The sequence below is a fragment of the Nothoprocta perdicaria genome, unplaced genomic scaffold (genome assembly GCF_003342845.1).
Source record: "Nothoprocta perdicaria isolate Ctin4 unplaced genomic scaffold, notPer1 scaffold_122, whole genome shotgun sequence".
NCBI classification, from domain to species: Eukaryota; Metazoa; Chordata; class Aves; order Tinamiformes; family Tinamidae; genus Nothoprocta; species Nothoprocta perdicaria.
Genome location: NW_020454339.1, coordinates 2,277,721 through 2,297,219, shown reverse-complemented (window position 1 = coordinate 2,297,219; position 19,499 = coordinate 2,277,721). Strand labels below are relative to the sequence as shown.

The window sequence follows — 19,499 nt, the reverse complement described above, 5'->3', positions numbered from 1 at the left end:
GTGTGTCCCTAGGGCCTGGGATTCTAGAGGGCTGCCCCTGACAAACACAGAAACAAAGGCAGCATTCAGCAGCTCTGCTTTGTCCGTGTTTTTCGTGACCAGGGTACCCACCCCATTCACTAGTGGACCCACGTTCTCCCTGACCTTCCTTTTGTTATTGATATATTTGAAGAAGTTTTTCTTGTTATTCTTAACATCCCGTGCCAGATTCAATTCCAATTGTGCCTTTTTGAGGTCATGTTTAACTCTGCATCATTACCTGAATATTTGCCTAGGGAATTGTGGAAATGTGTTATTCCCAAGAAGGTTCAGCAAGCAGCACCTTACTATCACTTACATATTCTAATCTTTACTGACGTTTAAAAACGGCTCAAAGTTTCATTTTTGTAATGATGCATAACATTTGAAAGAAAATACTTAAAATGTATTTGTCCGTGTTAATAACATAGCGGATAACTGTGTAGCAGAATTTCCTAGAAGCGAGCTGACTGTCCTCACTGCTTGTGAACTGATGTCTGACCAAGACAGTGTCTCACCTGCTCTCAAGAAATGCTGGTGTCACCAGCCTCTGCAGCTTGCAGAAGACCAGCGGTGCTTGTAGGAGGAAATAAGGTGTCACTTATTACATGCCATAGGTGCCAAGTGACTCAGGCTATGCCAGGGCTAAATGACAGGTAAAAGCATCAAAAATAAATCTCAGAGCCCTGCTAGGTTGTGGTTGCAGAAGCTCTGGGGTAGCATTGCAAAACCTCCAAAAATACTGGATGTAAGAAGTATTAAAGGTCAGAAGCTGGAAACTTATGCATTTTCCTTCCCTGCTGTGCAATAGGAAAAARAAAGATGTACATCCAGCATCATTTTCCAAGGATCTTTACTTTGGAAAATATCTTATAGGCTTTTTCCTACTACTTTGTTATCTAATAACAGAAAATTGTTTCCAGTTAACTAACAAGGCTTATTTATGCTTATTTTCAGAGCCAGTCTCTCTCAGGCCCTGTATTAACGATAAAAGATACCTCCAAATATGGTACTTTTGTTAATGGAACAAAACTGGATGGTGCTTCAAGGACTTTGCAGTCTGGTGACAGAGTCAATTTTGGAGTGTTTGAGAGCAAGTTTAGGTAAGAGCTGGTTACATTGATACTAAAATGCTGGTTAGATGRTTACAGTTTTCAATAGGAGTATTTTAGCACATCACTTAACTTTTCATTGTTTTTTTCTTCTTTTAACATTAAAACTGCAAGTTTTTAGAAAGCAAAGGAGATAGAATTATTATTTACTGATGTTCTGCACCTACTTCTGACATTGGCTTTTTCGAAGATGTTGCACCATGTACATTGCGTGTCATCAGACTATCCTAAAGAAAGAAGAGCTCAGTTAAAGCTCTAGTTAAAGAAAAATAATTCTAAAACAAATTGCTCTGAAGAAGAGGGGCAAGTTTAGGAGAGAGAGATTTGTTGAGTTCCTTATAGCTGTTGATAATGTAATTAGAAAGAAGACAGTTGGAGAGTGCTTTAGCCATCAAGTGCTATCACCGTGACATATGCCTGCTTCTTCCTTAATGAACAAAATCTACTATTTTCAAATTTAATACGCAAATGAGCAAATCCTTGCAAGTATAGCAGCTCTCCTTCAGGTAAAGTGGCAGATAAATTGCATGTTGACTAAAGATCTCTACAATATGTATTAAAGCAACCCAAATTTGGCCTTTTTTTCTTAAAAGCTAACTGCTTTATTGGTACTTCTATTATTTAATGAAAAAAAAKGTTTTTCACCACTTCTTATACTAGTTTGCTTTGGCTGTTTTATATAAACATCCCTGAAATGTACAGGATCTCATGTCACAAAGCTAAATGCATTGTGGCTTTAGCACCTGAAAACTGATTATAATCTCTTGCTTTATCAACTAAGCTAAACCAAATCTTGGAACTTGGTATGCTGTAATTCCATGTGGAATTCCATTTACATCTGCAAATGTAAATAGGCATATGGTAAAGAGTAAAGGCCGTCAAAAATTACTTGAATTCTTYAAAACTTTTGTTTCTAAAGTGTTAATTCATTTACTTTACAAACTCCTCTTTTAAACATAGCAGCATACCGGAGGCACTYGTGCCATGAGAGGTCTGCATCTTTCTTGAAACCAAAGCGTAGTCTCAGAAACATTTTAGGCATCAAATCAACATACTATTTAATTTTTCTGAATAAAAAGTAATATTTGCATTCCTCAGTTAATTTAAAATCCTGATCCTTGTATYCTTGATCCATGTAAGATGTATGGAGCTGTCGTGAGACAAACRTAAGTTAACAGTCATCTCTGTTTTTCACAGTTCTTCACTGAAACAACAAAAACATTTTCCTTATGTTTRTTCCTTGCAGAGTAGAATATGAATCCTTAGTTGTCTGTTCCTCATGTTTGGATGTTGCTGAAAAAACTGCTCTGAATGAAGCCATCCAACAGCTGGGAGGCCTTGTAGTGAATGAATGGACCACCAAGTGTACTCACCTTGTTATGGTGTCAGTAAAAGTTACAGTTAAGGTAAGTTGAGCTTCTGAATATTGATCGATTTGTTTTGCTGCTTTCCTACAAATGGGAGTGTTAATTAAGTTCTAGGCCTGCTCAAGACTGTGGGGAAGATGCATTTGCATTTAGCTGTACATTTTTTTCCTTTGCAAAGCAGTAAAATGCTATTCTTTTTTTTTTTTCCAAGTTTAGAAAGAGTTGTAAGTTGATGAAAGGTTGGAGAGAAAATCAATAAAGCTTTTTAAAATAAAGGAAGGAGTAGGGAGGGAATGGAGAAGGATAAACCTGCATCTCTGTTTCAAACCAAAATGTCATTTTTAAATCAARTAAAACCAAAAAGGAGAAGAAATTTTTTTTTGAAGACTTACTAAAGGAAATGAAATTTACATTCTCAAAACCTTGCCTTTCCTCCCCGCACAGTATTGCGGAAAAGCCAGTATATTAATAATAACAAAAAAAAGTTGATCCTCATTTTTATTGGCCAGTCTGTCCTTATGTTCTGTTGAGTGTCTRCCAGTTCAGCTCCGGAGCGCTCGGGTATGAGAACTGGGGGCATCATTGGAAGGGGAGGATCTGTTCCCATGKGCTTGTGCTGCCCGTCCTGTGCCAGCCAGGCCTTCCAGGCACCCACACAGAGGCTGGGATGAGAGAGCTCGTCTGGAGGAAGGCAGAAACTAACAAACAATAAAAAGAACAGGTTGTTAAAAACAAAATTAACACTTTTCTCAACAACAAAGTCAAAGTTGTGTTCGTTTGTGCAACATTTTTCACATTTGAGATCTTACAAAACTAATGTTAGTTGAAGCATATTCTAGGTGAGCTTTTCAGTGCAATAAGTTYATTTTCTATCTTTTCAGACTATATGTGCTTTGATTTGTGGTCGACCGATTATAAAACCAGAGTTTTTTGTTGAATTAATCAAAGCCATTCAGTCCAGACAACATTTGCCAGCTCCTGAAAGGTAAGTATCATATTTTCAGTGTCACAGAATAAAATTTATGAGAATTAAATTACCAAATAAGTATGCATTTATCTGCTCAACTTTGACAAACAGTATGAATTGCAGTAATTTGGATTGCATAGAAATGCTTAATATGAAACAAGTTTTAATATTCTTAAAGTCCTGCTTTCATCTCTAGACTTTATGTTTATAAACATCTGCCTCTCCCTCCCTTTCTCTCACACACATATATGTTAACTCTTGATATTTATTATACATATATGTTACTACCTCTGCATTGGAATTTGTTGCCAGAGGTTGCTCTCACAATCTGTGTGGTAATATGCTTGAAACAACCTTTATATTCTTTTGAGAGTAGATACATTAAAACCATTTTTACAAAGGAAAATTTTAAAGGAAATTTTTATAAAATAAAAGCTTATTTCAGTATGAAAACATATATAATACAGTTTTAGAGATTAAATTAAYATGTAACTCTTACATTGGAATAAATAAATATTGCAGAATAGCCCTTCTGGTCACTTTTTCCATGTAGACAAGTCTAAATAATCCTGTTATTCTATGAGAGAGTTYCACCTGAGTCTGTAATGCAGCCATTTTTATCATGAAGAGGGAGACTGTCTACTTTATTTGTGTGAACATATAATTTATGCAGGTAAGAAATTCTCATCATGTATTCTTTCAAAAAAGTAAATTCCACAGGTACCTGTTCTTTACTAATTTCTATTCCTTTTATGCTTTCAAAGACATTAAAAAAATAAGACAATGAAGGCAAGCCGAAATAGTACTTGTCATTTGGAAAACAGCAGGTGTTGAGCCCTTATCTTAGTTAATAGGGAGAATAATTTGTGAAGTCAGGTTATTTGAAATGCATTAAACACATTAGGATTTTTCTGGATGAATTGTTTTAATTGAGTGGATACCAGATCTTTAAGGTAGGTGAAATGAACGGTGAGGTAGAAATAACTTTTGTTGCTTTTAAATTTATGTGCATGTGTATATTTATATATATACACACACACACACACACACACACATTATACACATTGCTGAATGGGTCTGGTAGAGTGGTTTAAAGGAGCAGGGAAAGGGCAGCTAACCAAACCTCAGTGGTGCCCCCAGGGTGGAGGGAACGGTGCTGTAGAGCATTCAGGAAACTTGTAGCTGTTAGGTATTAAATGTATTTCACAGAATATAACAGTGCCTTGTTGGAACAGTACAGGCGCCAGTCTGGAGCAAGTGGTGGCAAATAGTCTTTCAGTTTCTAGATGGTGTTTTGTGATTGCAGAAGTTTATTCAGTGTATCAGACTGGCCATCTCGAGAGTTTTTCATCTATAAAACTCATTTGTTTTCCACTTCASAAAAGAAAGGCAGAAACTTGGTAAATTGCATTTTCCCTTCTGCTTAAGCTTCTGCATTGTTTTTGAAAGCRTGTGAGAAAACTAAAGAGAAACTACTGAGAGTTCCTGTCTCTGGACATCAGTGATGTCAGATTGATTATTTATGTTACAGCCATTGAAAGCCACCAAAAGCCAACCACTGGTTGTGGGACTCAAGATTACCTTGTCTTAGTGGTGCCTCTCTGTGGGGCTGCTGTTACTCTGTGTTGACACTGCTTAGCCCTTGAAAACGGGCTGTGCACTGTCCATTCCTAAAATATTGAACTCCAGAGAGCAGACAGTTTAATTCAACTGTTGAGTGCCCCCTAAAACAGAATTTGATAGCTATGTGTCTCTAGCATTTTTCTTAACTATTAAGACTCTCAGAGGAATTGAGCACTACTTGTAGTGGTGGTGCTGTATTCAGGGCTTTTGGGGAAAGTAGGAAAGAGAGTTTGAGAATCACAGGATGGAAAGAGTATATCCCCTTCGAGCTTAAATCAGGACTGGACGAAAGTTTCAGAAGTAAATAAAGATTGCTTGGGGAGAGAAAAAAAAAAAAAAAAAAAAAAGGAAAAAGCAAGATGGCCGTCTAACGGTTGCGGCTGAAATTCAGAAAGACAGATTTGAAATGTATCTCTAGCAGGGATGGCAGTCTCCACCTAAAGGACAGAGGAACCATTTTTGTTTGGAGATTGCTCTTAGCCAGCGTAGGTGCAAAATGAGATTGCAGTCTCATTCATCAATATGGTTACAGAATCACAGAATGGTTGAGGTTGGAATGGATCTCTAGAGATCCATCTAGTCCAATTCCCCTGCTCAAACAGGGACACCCAGAGCACGGGGCACARGGTAGCATCCAGATGGATTTTGAAGACCTCCAGAGAAGGAGACTCCATTAATATGGAGATTCCATTAAACTTTAATATTGTTAGTTCATAATGTACTATAGTTGCTTAATGTAAATAATCTGAACACGTTCCTGAAAGTGTTGGGCTCCTTAGATCTTAGGTCTTAGATCCTGTGAAATGAGAGACTTTGTTGTCTTTTTCAACCTCTTGAATAATATTTATATAAATCATTTTAATTGAAACAAGTACATTATTTTACTTTTAAAGCTTTCCCATTAAATAGAAAGGAATATTAGTATTGATGTCTAAATCTGAATTTCATAACTCTGATTTTTTCTTCCTGCAGCTTTTATCCCCCAGTTGATGAGCCTTCCATTGGTACAGAAAAACTGGATCTATCTGAGCATCATGAAAGGAAAAAGATATTCAGTGGAAAAACTTTCCTTTTTCTAACTGCCAAGCAGGTAATAGGGCTTTTCATTCTGGAAGYATTGTAGTCTGTGGATTCATACTCTTTCCTGGCATCGAGATGCATTTTTTTMCATATATTTATCTTTTTACATTTTATTTATCTTTTTTTGCATTCTCTTTAGCACAAGAAACTGAGTCCAGCAGTCATTCTGGGAGGAGGAGAAGCRAAATTGATGACAGAGGGAAAAAAAGAAACTTCTTTCCTGGTTGATCCTAACATTTGTGTTGTTGATATTGGCCTGACAAACTCACAGATCCCAGTWTCTGAGTCTGTGAGAAACTGGACTGATTCCATTCTGACCCTTCTGCACAGGTGAAGCACTGCTCTCTCTTACTGCAATAGGGTAACTTTGGATTTTGTGTCGTGGTTAGTCATGGTGTTTCATAGAATCATAGAATCACAGAATGCCGAAGGTTGGAAGGGACCTCGGAGGTCATCGAGTCCAACCCCCCTGCTCACGCAGGGTCACCTAGAGCACGTGGCACAGGGCTGCATCCAAGCGGGTTTTAAAGATCTCCAAAGAAGGAGACTCCACAACCTCTCTGGGCAGCCTGTTCCAGTGCTTTGTCACCCTCACAGTGAAGAAATGCTTCCTTAAGTTCCTGTGGAACTTTTGGTGCTTCAGTTTGAAGCCATTTCCTCTAGTTCTATTGCTGTCCACCACTGAAAAGAGGCCGCCCCCCTCCTCCTCCCTCCCTCTCTTGAGGTATTTATACACGCTCATCAGGTTCCCCCTCAGCCTCCTCTTCTCCAGGCTGAACAGRCCCAGCTCTCTCAGCCTTTGTTCATATGGCAGATGTTCCAGGCCTCTGATCATCCTGGTAGCCCTGCGCTGGACTCTCTCCAGCAGCTCCACATCCCTCTTGTCCTGGGGAGCCCAGAACTGGACGCAGTACTCCAGATGTGGCCTCACCAGGGCTGAGTAGAGGGGGATGATCACTTCCCTCGACCTGCTGGAGACGCTTTTCTTAATGCACCCCAGGATCCCGTTGGCCTTCTTGGCCACCAGGGCACACTGCTGYCTCATGGTCAACTTGTCGTCCACCATGACACCCAGGTCCCTCTCTGCGGGGCTGCTCTCCAGCAGGTCCACCCCTAATCTGTACTGGTGTCCAGGGTTATTCCTCCCCARGTGCAGGACCCTGCACTTGCCCCTGTTGAACCTCATGAGGTTTCTCACCGCCCAGTYSTCCAGTCTGTCCAGTTTGCATTCTTACAGTGTAGAATACCTAGAAAGAAGGYATKTTAATCATTGCTTTAAGTACTTATATAATGTAGTAATGTAGTATTTTTTTGAACAAGAAAGAAAGGATTTGACTGCTTTATGCTTGTGTTTTTATTTAAGTTAAAATGAAAATATTCTGAAGTGCTAGATTATCTGTGCCGATTTTGAATGAGAGAACAGGCATCTTAAAAATACTACCATGTAGAATAATATATTGCGAAAGAAACCAAAAAGCCAACTTTGTAAACSCAGTAGGAAACACGGTCCAGTTCCCCTGAATTGCCTGTAAAATGCAGGACAGAGGAGAGAGCCCGCCTGTGCTCACGCTGTTCTCTTGGCTGTGGTGCAAAGAGGGCTGTTTGTGTTGAGATCTGTCTCGTCAGAAGGAGTTGAATCGTTCACGTCCCTGCTGTAGTTGGGTACCATTTGGAATTAACAGAACACTGTAGGTAGCTAAATGCCCAGTTCTGGGATCAAGCAGAGAATGATGCAGACATGAGGCGGCAGCAGCAGCAGCAGCAGGAAACACGGGCGTTTGTATTGAGGGCCACGAGATGGTGGGTGGATAATGAGGCTGTCCTACTGTGTTGTGGAAAAACGTAGTGTAGACTGGTGGTTTTGCACGGAGAAGGGCACAGTACAAAATGCTCCCCTCCTATCTGTACTYGTGTTTGCTACTTAATCTTTGAAGCTCTACTGAGAAGCATTTGTTTTAGTGCTTTGTCTTAACATTATTTGTGTGTTGATAGCAAGGACCTAAGGGCTATTCCCGAGGCGGAAATCGGACTGGCAGTTCTCTTCATGTCTACAGAAAGGTACTGCAACCCTCGAAAGCAGCCTGGGGACAAAGGTAATTGGAGGAAGAGAACTATAACATTAACAGCCTGGAACAGGCAGTGTTTCTACAACCATGCAATTCTTTCCTTATTCATTTATTTATTTATTTATTTATTTATTTATTTATTTATTTATTCCCTGACTCTTTTTTTTTCTTTTTTTTTTCCTTTTTTAAAAAAGACCACTAAAGTAGAATGACACTGTATGAAATAGTTGTGCAAGTGTTAAATGTAATTGACAAAGTAACTATTCTTTAATGACTTTGCAGTAAGATACACTGAAATGTAAGATGTAGGAGCCCAGGAAGGAAATCTAAGAGAGTCTTTAGTTCATTCAGCATGCAGGGTTAGCAAATAAGAACAGATKCTAGAAATGTATAAGTAATGGATTATAAATATAGTCAAATCATCATAGAAATGCTCAGAATTTACTACACTGTCAGTATCCTTTGATGTAAAGAGGACATGATTGCAGGGAGGCCAGGAGAAGGTTAAACACAGTATCAAAGCCAGGGAGTCTCTTCCTCTTCTACAGAGCAATAACACAACACAGGGCAATGACTAAGCAGAAAGCAGCAGAAAAGCACTCTAAGGCATTCCCTCACTTTGGTGGCTGGGAGCAACTGGGATGTAGAGGGCAGCTTATTCTAAATCAATCATTCTCTCTCTCTCTCTCTCTCTCTCTCTCTCTTTTTTCCCCCTTAAAATATGAAATAATGTTTCTGTACTATTAGGAATAATCCCAGTTATAACTGACACATATTAGAGATTGCTGTGAAACACTAAATGCAGACGGTGCTGGATCTTGTGCTTTTTTGTGGTTTTTCTTTTTTTTTTTCTTCTTTTTTTTCCCTCTACTTAAGTCCTTACTACTATATAAATTCCACTGATCCTTCATTTTAAACCAGTAAAATATCATAACTTAGCTTAGTGCATTTTTATTTAAAAATGAATCCCCAAATCCTCTCATTTAGCACATTTCTCCTTGATTTTGATGACCGTATCTGCATGATTTCATGATTAAGAAATAAATTGCTTGCAGACCACTTTAATAAAAATTCCCTTGTTAAGTTACCGATGGTGGTAACGCAATAACACGTACCAAAAAAAAACAAGATGGAAAAAAAAAAACAGATGATAACATTTTAACTTTTTTTCTTGTGTTGATCTTGCAGCTGCATCTAAAGCTGCTTCTGCAGCAGCTGTCCTGGGGCCAGCCATTTCCCAGAGTTTGGCTGTGGATGAAACCGTGGTGCCAGCGACTGTGGAGAGCGCAGCGTACGTAGCTGACACGCAGCTGGAAGAGCCGGCCTGGTGAGCAGGAAGAGAAGTAGCTTCTAAGCTAATGCTAATGCCGTGGGGAATGATGTAGAGGGTCTGAAATAGTCTACAATAAACTAATTCCTGGCTTGAGATAGAACAGATGGATTTTGAGCAGGTGTCAGAAAGTACCAGACAGGTCTTTGAGTCTTTCAGTTAAAATACATACTCTGTATCTGACTTTCAAACCTCTATTCACTATTTTAAAAACATTTAATGATTATTACAGTAATTTATCCTAATCGCTTTTACAGTTGATATTCTTTATAAGTATGCTGAAAGAACAAGCACAGCTTCAAGAGAATGATATTGCAAATCTGTGGTAACTTTTTGTTTGTTTGTTTGTTTGTTTTCTTTTCCTTCTCTTAATACAGCATGGGGACAGCAAAAACTCCCCAGATAGATAGAAAAGGAAAAACGGCTTTCCAGGATATAACCACTGTAAAGGAAAAGCCTAATATAAGTGGCCATGTAAATGCAGGAACCTTGACACCTAGAATGAACAAAACATCTGGATTTAGCCAAAAAAGTCAGCCTCTTTCACCCTGTAAATTTTCAGAAGTGGCTAAAGCTAGAGAGAGTGCCTCCCATCAGCAGTCCTACTCAATTACAGACTACTTCCAGGTAGCCAGAGGGAAGAGGTACGTTGAGATGTCCTTGTTACTGCTTTTCTCACTGTTGTGCTGGTGCTGTTTCTAGAAACTCTTTTTAGCTCAAGGGCACACATTTTTTTAAAAAACATAGACTTGACTAATGTGGAAATACAAAGTGGTGCTGCACTTTATTTTTTGAAAGTTTTTTTTTTTTTTTAAATATCAGTATCTTTGAGACAAATCTTTGTCTCAACATAATTTATGTTCGAAGTTTGCAATACAATCAATAAAGCCTCAGGAAGCTAATGTTTTGCTAATGCAGTTAATCATATTTAAATATTTTTTTTTTAATTTGTTTCTTCTGTAATTCCCTCTTGGCTAAGAGAAAGAACTGAAGAAGCAGGAGAAACGTCTGTACCGAAACTGGCAAAATTGGAGAAAGGTTTGTCACCCGTTTTCAAGCAGACTCGGCCCACGGCTTCATCAGTGGGGAGTGTCAAAGCAGAACRGCATCAAAAGGAAAATACCATTCTGCACAAAAAAGCAGATTTTGCACTGGAAGACACAGGTATAAAGAGGGAAGCTGGTAAACCAGCAAATGATAAAATGGACAATAAYGAAAAGCAGGCACCAAAGAAGAGAAAGGAGATGGAGGATTTGTCTGAAGATACAGAGGCACTAGAAATTGTGTTTGGAAGCAGAGACCTGGACTGGAAAGATGACACAGGAGGTCATGGCCAGAAATCCCAAGGCAATATGCAAAAAAAAAGATGTTTGGAAGCAAGAGGAAGCAGAACTGAAGAAGTAAATGCTACAGCAAGAGAGGAGAGTAAAATACAAGTAAGTTATTCACTAAGGCAGCCTGGCCTTTGGAAATTACAACTTCATTAGAAGGATGCAAATAACTAAAGTTGCTTGTATTTTCTTTTCCCCTCCCTATCTCTTTGTTAAGAATACACCCTGGTCCAATAATTTTAAATATTTTTAAACTAYACTATTATTTTTACTTATATAACCTTGTACTTAGGGCTTCTTCTGTTGGATATTATAGGAGTGACTGACATCTTTCCAGTTACAGAGTCTTTGGGARTCCCACATAAATAATTTGAGTTCCCTTTGTCTGGAAATTTAAGACTCTTTTATGTCCTTAAAAATGAGTATCACTAAAGTGCACATATATAAAAGTCTGATAAGCTTTTGTGAAAAAAATGTGGTTTTAATATTATACAAACTAAAAAGATGGAAAGTTTCCTGTCAAGTCAAAATAGGTGCAAATCAACTGGATCTGAATCTTATGAATTACAATCTCAGTAATTTAGAAGCGTGGTATCTACAGAGTTCRTAAAGCTGATCTGATAATTTCAGCCACTGATAGTAATTTAGGAAATACCAGCTTGGTTTTAAACTACGGGATGAAAAGCACTTGCAGAATGCTTTCCTGTCCTAGTAAAGAAATGTCCTTTAGGACATATGGACATTTAACATACAAAATTGATAATGTTACTGTTTCTATTTGGAAGCCTTTCTAGCCTTTTCAAAATCTAGCAGGACTTGAAAGTTGTAGCTATGGACAAAGCTCTTGCTGATGGTATAAGATAAAAACATGTGAGTGAATAACTATTTTTGGTAGGAAAAGAAAATACTGCAGTGTACCTAAATGTATATGATTTTAAAAGCAAAATGCAGTCAGTTTTGTTACTATTTAGCTATGGAAAATCCTAAAATTTATTGGAAGGAGTAGAAAATAATTGTATATAAATATGGAGTCACAGTTGCACTTAATTCCAGATTTTTTAAAAAATATTTTGTCATACAGAAAGAAGAGGAACATGGATCAGTTCTAACTCCTGAAAAGAAAATGGGTATCAAGCAAGAGCTGCCAGCCTTGGTAAGCAACACACCAGCTGTAACTTTAAATGGCTTGGAGAAGTGCTGACAAATAAACATCTAAATTCTGATTATAAAAACACAATACCAGGGGATCTAATGATTGTACTTCTTAAAATAAACCTTTGAAAATTTGAATAGGACAGTCTAACTTCTTAGCCAGCTAAGACAGAGAACTGTAGTTCATCTCCACATCCACGTACTGATCCATCTGTTATGGGTAGTTAAGATGACTGAATACACCGAATGTAACTACCTAATGTAATCTTCTTGCCCCTTCATTGTGATTGATACTGGTACTGGCATTTGTGTTAGGTAACTACTTAAAGACCAGACAAGGAAGGGGTGGTCTTGTCTGCTCTAAAGAGATCACAACTAGAATGGAAGAGGTGGAGAGCTGGGAGAACGTGTATAACATGCACATGTTAACAGCAAATAGTGACTGACTGTGTTAGAGGAGAGATGACCCAGAATTGGGAAAGGAGGCAGGTGTAGCTGGGAATGACAGTTAGAGGGAAAGCTGAGGTGGAACAAACTGAAATGGAAAATTTTGCAAGAAGAGACAAGCCAGGAAACACGGGGCAGGATAGAGGGGTGTGTAGGGAGGGCAGTCGAGGAGGGGAAAGGCTGTGCTGCTTTCCAAAGTGCTGTAAATCTCTAGTCTAGAGTTCTCCTGAGGACACTCAGCCTCATCTACCTTGGAGACAAATGGAGTTCCCAGTTAAGTGAACAGCCCTCATGTCACTGGTCCAACTAGGAGGCAGGGTATAGGGAAGGAAGRGAGAAGTAACTCTTAGATAATGGCWTACTTGCAAGTTAAAATGTGGCTTTTTTACATGTAGTTTTATGTCAAAGCAAAATCCTAGTTAATCACAATGTCAAGGTTTCTCATTATTACAGAGTTTTATTAAATAGTCCTGTTTTATCAATAGATTGTTAAAATTTAACCTCTCTTTCTTTCCACACAAGAACCACAACAGTCTTCAAGATGACTCCAGCCATCTTCCCAGCAGACTGCTGCTCACTGAGTTCAGGTCACTGGTTGTCAGCCAGGCAAGACCAAACAGTCACCTCTTCACAAACACCCGTTATGGGGGACAGAAAAATTTCAAGACCTTCAAAAAGGTTAGTGTTTAGTTAGAATGGTCACAAGGTGGCACTGTTTGAAATATTTTTATAAAGTACTATGTTAATATTATAGAAATTAATTATGAGAAAATTAAAAAAAAATAAAGATAATAACTATAAGGGGGGAAAACAATTTAGCATAATAGCATATTATGAGCCAATATTTTGACTGGAAAAGTATCAGACTAATAAAACTTTACTTCAGGTTATCTAATACATATGCCCTCTTATTCCAAGTTTGTTATTTGAGGTAAGATTTTTTTTTTTAAGTAGTGCATACCGTAATGTCAGCTAGAATCACAGAATCCCAGACTAGTTGAGGTTGGAAGGGACCTCTAGAGATCATCTAGTCCAAGCCCCTGCTCCAGCAGGGACACCCAGAGCACAGGGCGGCATGCAGGCGGGTTTGAAGATCTCCAGAGAAGGAGACTCCACAGCCTCCCTGGGCAGACTTCTAAGTGGTCTGAGAGGATGCTGCCACTTTCTGGTGATATTTTAAACTGAATAAACTTKTAATGTTTTTCTAACTTTAAGGTACTCATCTATTCTGAGTTAAGATAGGATCTATTAGTATATATACAATCATTTCCAATACTTTGAGCTTCATTTAATATGTGTGTATTTAGCAAAGGCAGCTTGTCAGGTTTTTTTTCCCTTTATAAAAAAGGAAGCAGTTGATTTGCTGAAGATCCTGTTTTATCCTGAAAAGTATCTTCATCCTGAAGATACTTCAGTCGTGTCTAAAATTCATCTTATCTGATGAATTTTAATCAAAAAGAGAAGGACAGACTTACTTTCATGCTGCCTCAACAGACTTTCTGAGTTTATTAAAACAGAGCTTTTACTTGCAGAGTGGTGCCTTGCATTGTAATTGTAAATGTTATTGGTGAATAGGTTGCTTACCCAGGGTCAGGACAACTTCCATACATCATTGGAGGATCAGATTTGATTGCTCACCGTGCTAAAAAGAGTTCAGAGCTAGAGGACTGGTTAAGGCAAGAACTAGAGGTAAGAAGTTCATTCTCAAAGATGAACAAAACTTCATTCTCAAAGATGAACAAAACATAACTTGACTCCTGTCTAGTGGTTCTACCAACCTGCGGTCATTTCTGAATTAGGCTTAGGGGGGAAAAAATCCAATAAAAACTCACATCTTAACAACTGACAGATTAGTTTGTGTATTAAATTTGTAGCTGCATACCAACAAGTGGCCAGATCTGAGTAATGAAATATATTTATATTATCCATCATGATAATGYAATAACTGGAGTAGTGGTGAGGGGGAAAAAGTTATTTCTAGAGGGAAAATTGTTAGCACTGGACTATATTCATTAGCCTCCTCATTAACATCACATATTGAATATTCTTAYTTTGCCAGGAGCAGAATCGACATGCAAGGGAAGAATCACTTGCTGATGATCTCTTTAGGTRAGAGGTTTGTTTCAGTTAGAAGTGTATATTTAACATCACATCTTTGAACAAGTTCCAGTTTTGTAATAGAATACTCTTTAGTATTATTTTCARAAATTATTGTATTTTCATATCTTGCATATACTCAAGCTGACTTCCATCTTCTGGTGAAGAAGAAGCATTACATTTTTTGTGCCYTTTTTTGCCTTATTTTATTATGCCTTTAATTTCCAGTTTCATTCAGACTGTCTCCATTTTCTACAATGTCCTCAAACAAAACGTTGCAATGTCTTTTCTCACATGCAGAAGGTTCCTTGTTCACCTAAGCTGGGCAAGACTCCAGGGCCAGGTTATCTGACCTCGGTATTTGCCAGGGCCTGATGAAGTCGTTTTATGGTTTATTCTCCTGAACTTCTAATCTCAACTCCCAGCAAAAAGGTTCGGGGTCTGACACTTGCTTCCTGCTGGCCGTGGTGCTTGTCTGTCCCTCTGCTGAGTCACCTGAGGGAGCTAAAGCAGCAGGAAACCAGTTCCATGGCGGCACTTTTGGCAGTGCTGCTCACTTTTCTGCTAAGGTCTGCCTGAGYTGATGACTCCCATTTCCAGAATTAAGATTTAAAAAGTCTTAAAGCACTCAGTGTAGTCCCTATGTGACCTTTATCCTYCCCAAACTGCTTTCAAAGCCACACACAATAAAGCAGATAAAAGAGATCCTGTCTGTTTTCTTTGCTAGAAGCTCCCGGAATGTTTTGCATCTTTCCAGTCTCCAAACTTGGGAAAGGTGGCATTTTTAGCCTCATAGTGCYGTGCTTGCCAGTTTGGTTTTCTCCTGTCAGCAGTAGGCTGAAAGTTCTGAGTCTGGTCTTAGTCGGTACTTGTGTCACAGAGGAGTGAGTGGGTTTGTTTTAGTAGATCCAGGTTCCCCTTGGGATCTTACTCTGTAATAAACTTCACATTATTCATCTCTAAAATATAGTCTGGTTCAGCAGTTTCCTTTCAGTACCCCACACTCCAGTTGCACACCACTTTCCATAATCTCTCTTTCATCCTGAATAATCCTATTCAGTTAACTTCTTGTCCAGTTTTTCAACTGYAATCCTGGTTTAATGATTTATAACCATTCTCTAATTAAAATTATGTTTGCCTCTTTATCATTTTTTTATCTCTGAAATACAGCATTTAAATATGATGATTATGACGGCATTTATAAAAATGTTGTACAGCTTGATTACAGTACTATTCTAGGATTTTAGCTAGTTCAAAATATTTTAATTTGTTTTGGCCTTTCAAAACACAGCAGTGGAAAATTAAATCACGTTCGTGCATAGAAAAGCTTTTTACCTCAAAGCCAGTGTGTTAAAATGCACAGATCAGCGTTCAACAGGTTGAGTACATCAGGTAGACATGAAGGATCCAGTTCAAAGTTTATTGCACGTGTTCCAGCTTCTGCATCCCTCAGTCCAAGGCAGCTACTGTAGTTAATCAAAGATGTGCAGGAAAGAACTAAACAGCATCCAGTCCTTAATTGGGAATGCRTAGTACTGCTTAGCAAAAGTACTTACATCACATTCTTAGCATTGAATATCATGTTGTTTTGCTTCTTTATGACAAATTCTCTTTTTCTTACAGGTATGATCCTAGTGTGAAAAGGAGAAGATAAATTGTGACCTGAATTTACAGTACTTCTCCAGCAAAGTCTGCTTTTTGCTGCTTATGAATATGTTTACTGATTACAATGTGTAATATATACATATACATGACCATTTGAACTGCATATTGTTGTAAGACTTGTTTTTAAGTCTTGCTTTTATTAAAGGAGGAAAAAAAAAGTTTCTTTCACTGTTTGGTACTTAAGGATTAGGCCAGATTTCCAGGCCTTAAGATTCTTGCTTCAAAGTAAGGGAAACTTCAGCAAAATACCATAGATATTTAAGATTCCATTTCATACTATTTCTTTTCTAGCACTTACTTTAGTTCTATTGTTTTATGGGGAGGGGGAGGAAACTAGTATCAGGCTTTTTTTCTTTTTAATTTTTTAATTCCCTTATTTATTTATTTGGTATAATGTCACTGTATGGTTCTGATGTGGGGATTTTTGAAGACTTGTAAAAACTTGGGTCTGAGTAGACAGAAAACATCTAGTGAGCTTAAACTTCTTCCCACTTGTGAAGTTGATGACATTCAGTTATCAGCCAGCCACTGGTTTTGTGAAATGGCAGATATTAAATGCCTTATTCTTAACYGTTCAGTCACTTTTGCCATGTTATCACCCTTTGAACTTGCAGTTCTGGGCTCCCCAGTATAAGAGGGACRTGGAGCTTCTYGAGAGGGTCCAGAGAAGAGCAACCAGGATGATTAAGGGAATGGAACATCTCTCGTATGAAGAGAGGCTGAGTGAGCTGGGCCTGTTTTCTCTGGAGAAGAGAAGGCTCAGAGGGGATCTGATTAATGTGTATAAGTTCAGGAAGGGAGAATGCRGGGAGGAAGGGGACARGCTGTTTTCACTGGTGGCCAGYGACWGGACGAGGGGTAATGGCCACAAGCTGGAGCACAGGAAGATCCGTCTCCAGGTGAGGAGGAACTTCTTTACTGTKAGGGTGACAGAGCAGTGGAACAGGCTGCCCAGGGAGGTTGYGGAGTCTCCTACTCTGGAGGTCTTCAAAACCCRCCTGGATGCCRCCCTGTGCGACATGCTCTAGGTGTGCCTGCTTGAGCGGGAAGGTTGGACTAGATGATCYSTAGAGGTCCCTTCCAACCTTGAATATTCTGTGATTCTGTGATTCTGTGATTCTGAGATACAAAGATACCTTGCCCGTGTAAGATTTGCAGCATTAACAAGAGTTTAATTTTGGGTTCCTGGGAAGAGCGAGGTGGCTGCAGTTTTATTCTTTGAATGTATTCTTTCCTTTGCAACTAGAGTAGGGTTTGAAAATAATTGCTTAAGAATTAAAGATGTTCAGGGGAAGCCTAGAGCTACAACCCTCAGAATTTTACATTATTTATGTGCTTTCCTGTACTATCGGTGAGAGACAGAAGCCSCTGTATCTCAGCAGTGATAATTCTGATACAGCCCTATCTTACACCATGTAACTGTTCTCAGTTGTAAGAGTACTCGAGGTAGAACGCAGGAAGATTGTTGGGAGGATTTGATGATTCCCAGGAGCCAGATTAACAGACTAAAGCAATGGTCAAAGATGCTCTGCAGGTCAGGTGCATTTCTTTGGCCTGCGGGACATGTTCACCAAGGCTGAGTGAACCTGACAATTCAGAGATGAAGCCGYAGCCTCCTTGGCTGCTCCCGTCCTCACTGAGCAAAACGTTTTCCTTTGCAGTTAATGACTCTTAAACTGAAAATAACGATGCTTCAGGTTTACAACCACAAACCAGTCCCCTTTTCAACTGATACTGGCGATAACTATTACTTATTTTCAATGAGGAAGGAGAAAGTTTAGCTTCCTAAAATTAACCTGTTCCTCTGTGGGTAGGAAATGACTGCACAAATACTTCTGCTAGAGACTTGTTTTTTTGGGGGGAGGTGTTTGTTTAGGGTTTTTTTTAGGTTTAAAAGAGATCCCTTCATTCCCCCTTTAAATTGGTGCTTTGGGGAAAATAAGAAAGGTTCCCTCTGAAAAGGAAATAAGGGTTAACTCGAACTTCAGGATGGCAGGGAAAACACAGCAAATAATTTCTGTTAGGCACTGCTTAAAACTTGGACAAAGGAAGGTGCAGAGGAACCTTCCTCAGAAAAGGGGAGAAGGACTTAACTGAGCTCCCTTTGTGCATTTCGGAAGTTGCTTTGAGGAAAGGGGGCCTGGGGAGAAACATGTGGATCTTGGAGCTGAAGGGGGAGGAGGAGACTCTTCTTGGAGCTCATTTGATTTTGCAGCATTAAATGAATTTGAAGATCCATTTGTTTAAAGGTACTGAGAGGCCAGAGACAAAGTCTGCATGACATGTAGCATTCCACATGTATTCAATCTAGTACTGGCATCTCCTTTTACCTGGAGCCTTTTTATGGATTTTTGAGTGATTAAGAATTGTAGCAAGTGTATTTCAGTACTTTTATTAATGGTACTTACGACATTTTACAGGCATTTTTGTAATGATTTAACTTTGCATTAACTGCACAGACATAAACGTCCTCGTGACACAGGGAAGCAGGAGAGAGGGCAGCATCACTGTGGTGCAGGCCGCATTTTCCTCCACGTCGGGGCCCAGCCCCCGTGGGCTGCAGGGGGCTGCGAGCTCTGGCCCCTCAGGGCTTGTCCCTCTCTTGCTTGGGCGATGCAATGAGGAAAACACTGCAGATCCCATGAAGCAAATGCCACGGATCCGCTCCAGGGCGGCTGCTGTGGCAGCTTGGGTGAGACCTTTCACCACCCCACTAGGCTTTTCTCTGGAAGGTGTGCCTAAAAAGATGGTAACAGACATCATAGAATCYTTGAGGTTGAAAGGGACCTCCCGAGGTCATCCAGTCCAACCCCCTGCACACGCAGGGTCACCTAGAGCACAGGGCTGTGTCCAAGCRGGTTTTGCAGATCTMCAGAAAAGGAGACTCCACAACTTCTCTGGGCTCTGTCACCCTCACTGCTAAGTAATTTTTCCTTAAGTTCCTGTTGAACTTTTGATGCTTCAGTTTGTGGCTGTTTAGTCCTATCAGTGGCCACCACTGAAAAGAGGTCAGGCCCATCCTCCTCATTGCCTCCCTTGAGGTATTTATAGACACTGATCAGGTTCCCCCCTCAGCCTTCTCTTCGTCAGGCTGAACAGGCCCATCATATCTAACCATTTCCCTCATCTACTTCAAACCACGACCTGCAGGCCTCCCCACCTCTTTGTTTCACAAAATCGAGCTCACTAGCTAAAAATACCAAGCGGGAACTCATCTTCTTCATCCCTCCTTGTGTGTCTGCGT

General features: G+C 39.4%; 1 protein-coding gene across 1 annotated transcript in view; it reads left to right on the top strand.

The window, feature by feature from the left end:
* NBN (nibrin) overlaps positions 1-16,305 on the top strand; it is a 22,085-nt gene extending 5,780 nt beyond the window's left edge. Inside the window, exons 4-17 of the mRNA XM_026054560.1 lie at positions 976-1,121; positions 2,377-2,536; positions 3,379-3,482; positions 6,060-6,177; positions 6,307-6,497; positions 8,160-8,260; positions 9,422-9,560; positions 9,941-10,207; positions 10,543-10,999; positions 11,976-12,047; positions 13,016-13,171; positions 14,069-14,182; positions 14,553-14,602; positions 16,214-16,305. Of these exons, the coding sequence (XP_025910345.1) occupies positions 976-1,121; positions 2,377-2,536; positions 3,379-3,482; positions 6,060-6,177; positions 6,307-6,497; positions 8,160-8,260; positions 9,422-9,560; positions 9,941-10,207; positions 10,543-10,999; positions 11,976-12,047; positions 13,016-13,171; positions 14,069-14,182; positions 14,553-14,602; positions 16,214-16,244 (2,106 nt within the window). The 3' untranslated portion in view covers positions 16,245-16,305. The remainder of the gene's footprint in view (positions 1-975; positions 1,122-2,376; positions 2,537-3,378; positions 3,483-6,059; positions 6,178-6,306; positions 6,498-8,159; positions 8,261-9,421; positions 9,561-9,940; positions 10,208-10,542; positions 11,000-11,975; positions 12,048-13,015; positions 13,172-14,068; positions 14,183-14,552; positions 14,603-16,213) is intronic.
* Positions 16,306-19,499: the final 3,194 nt, after the last annotated feature.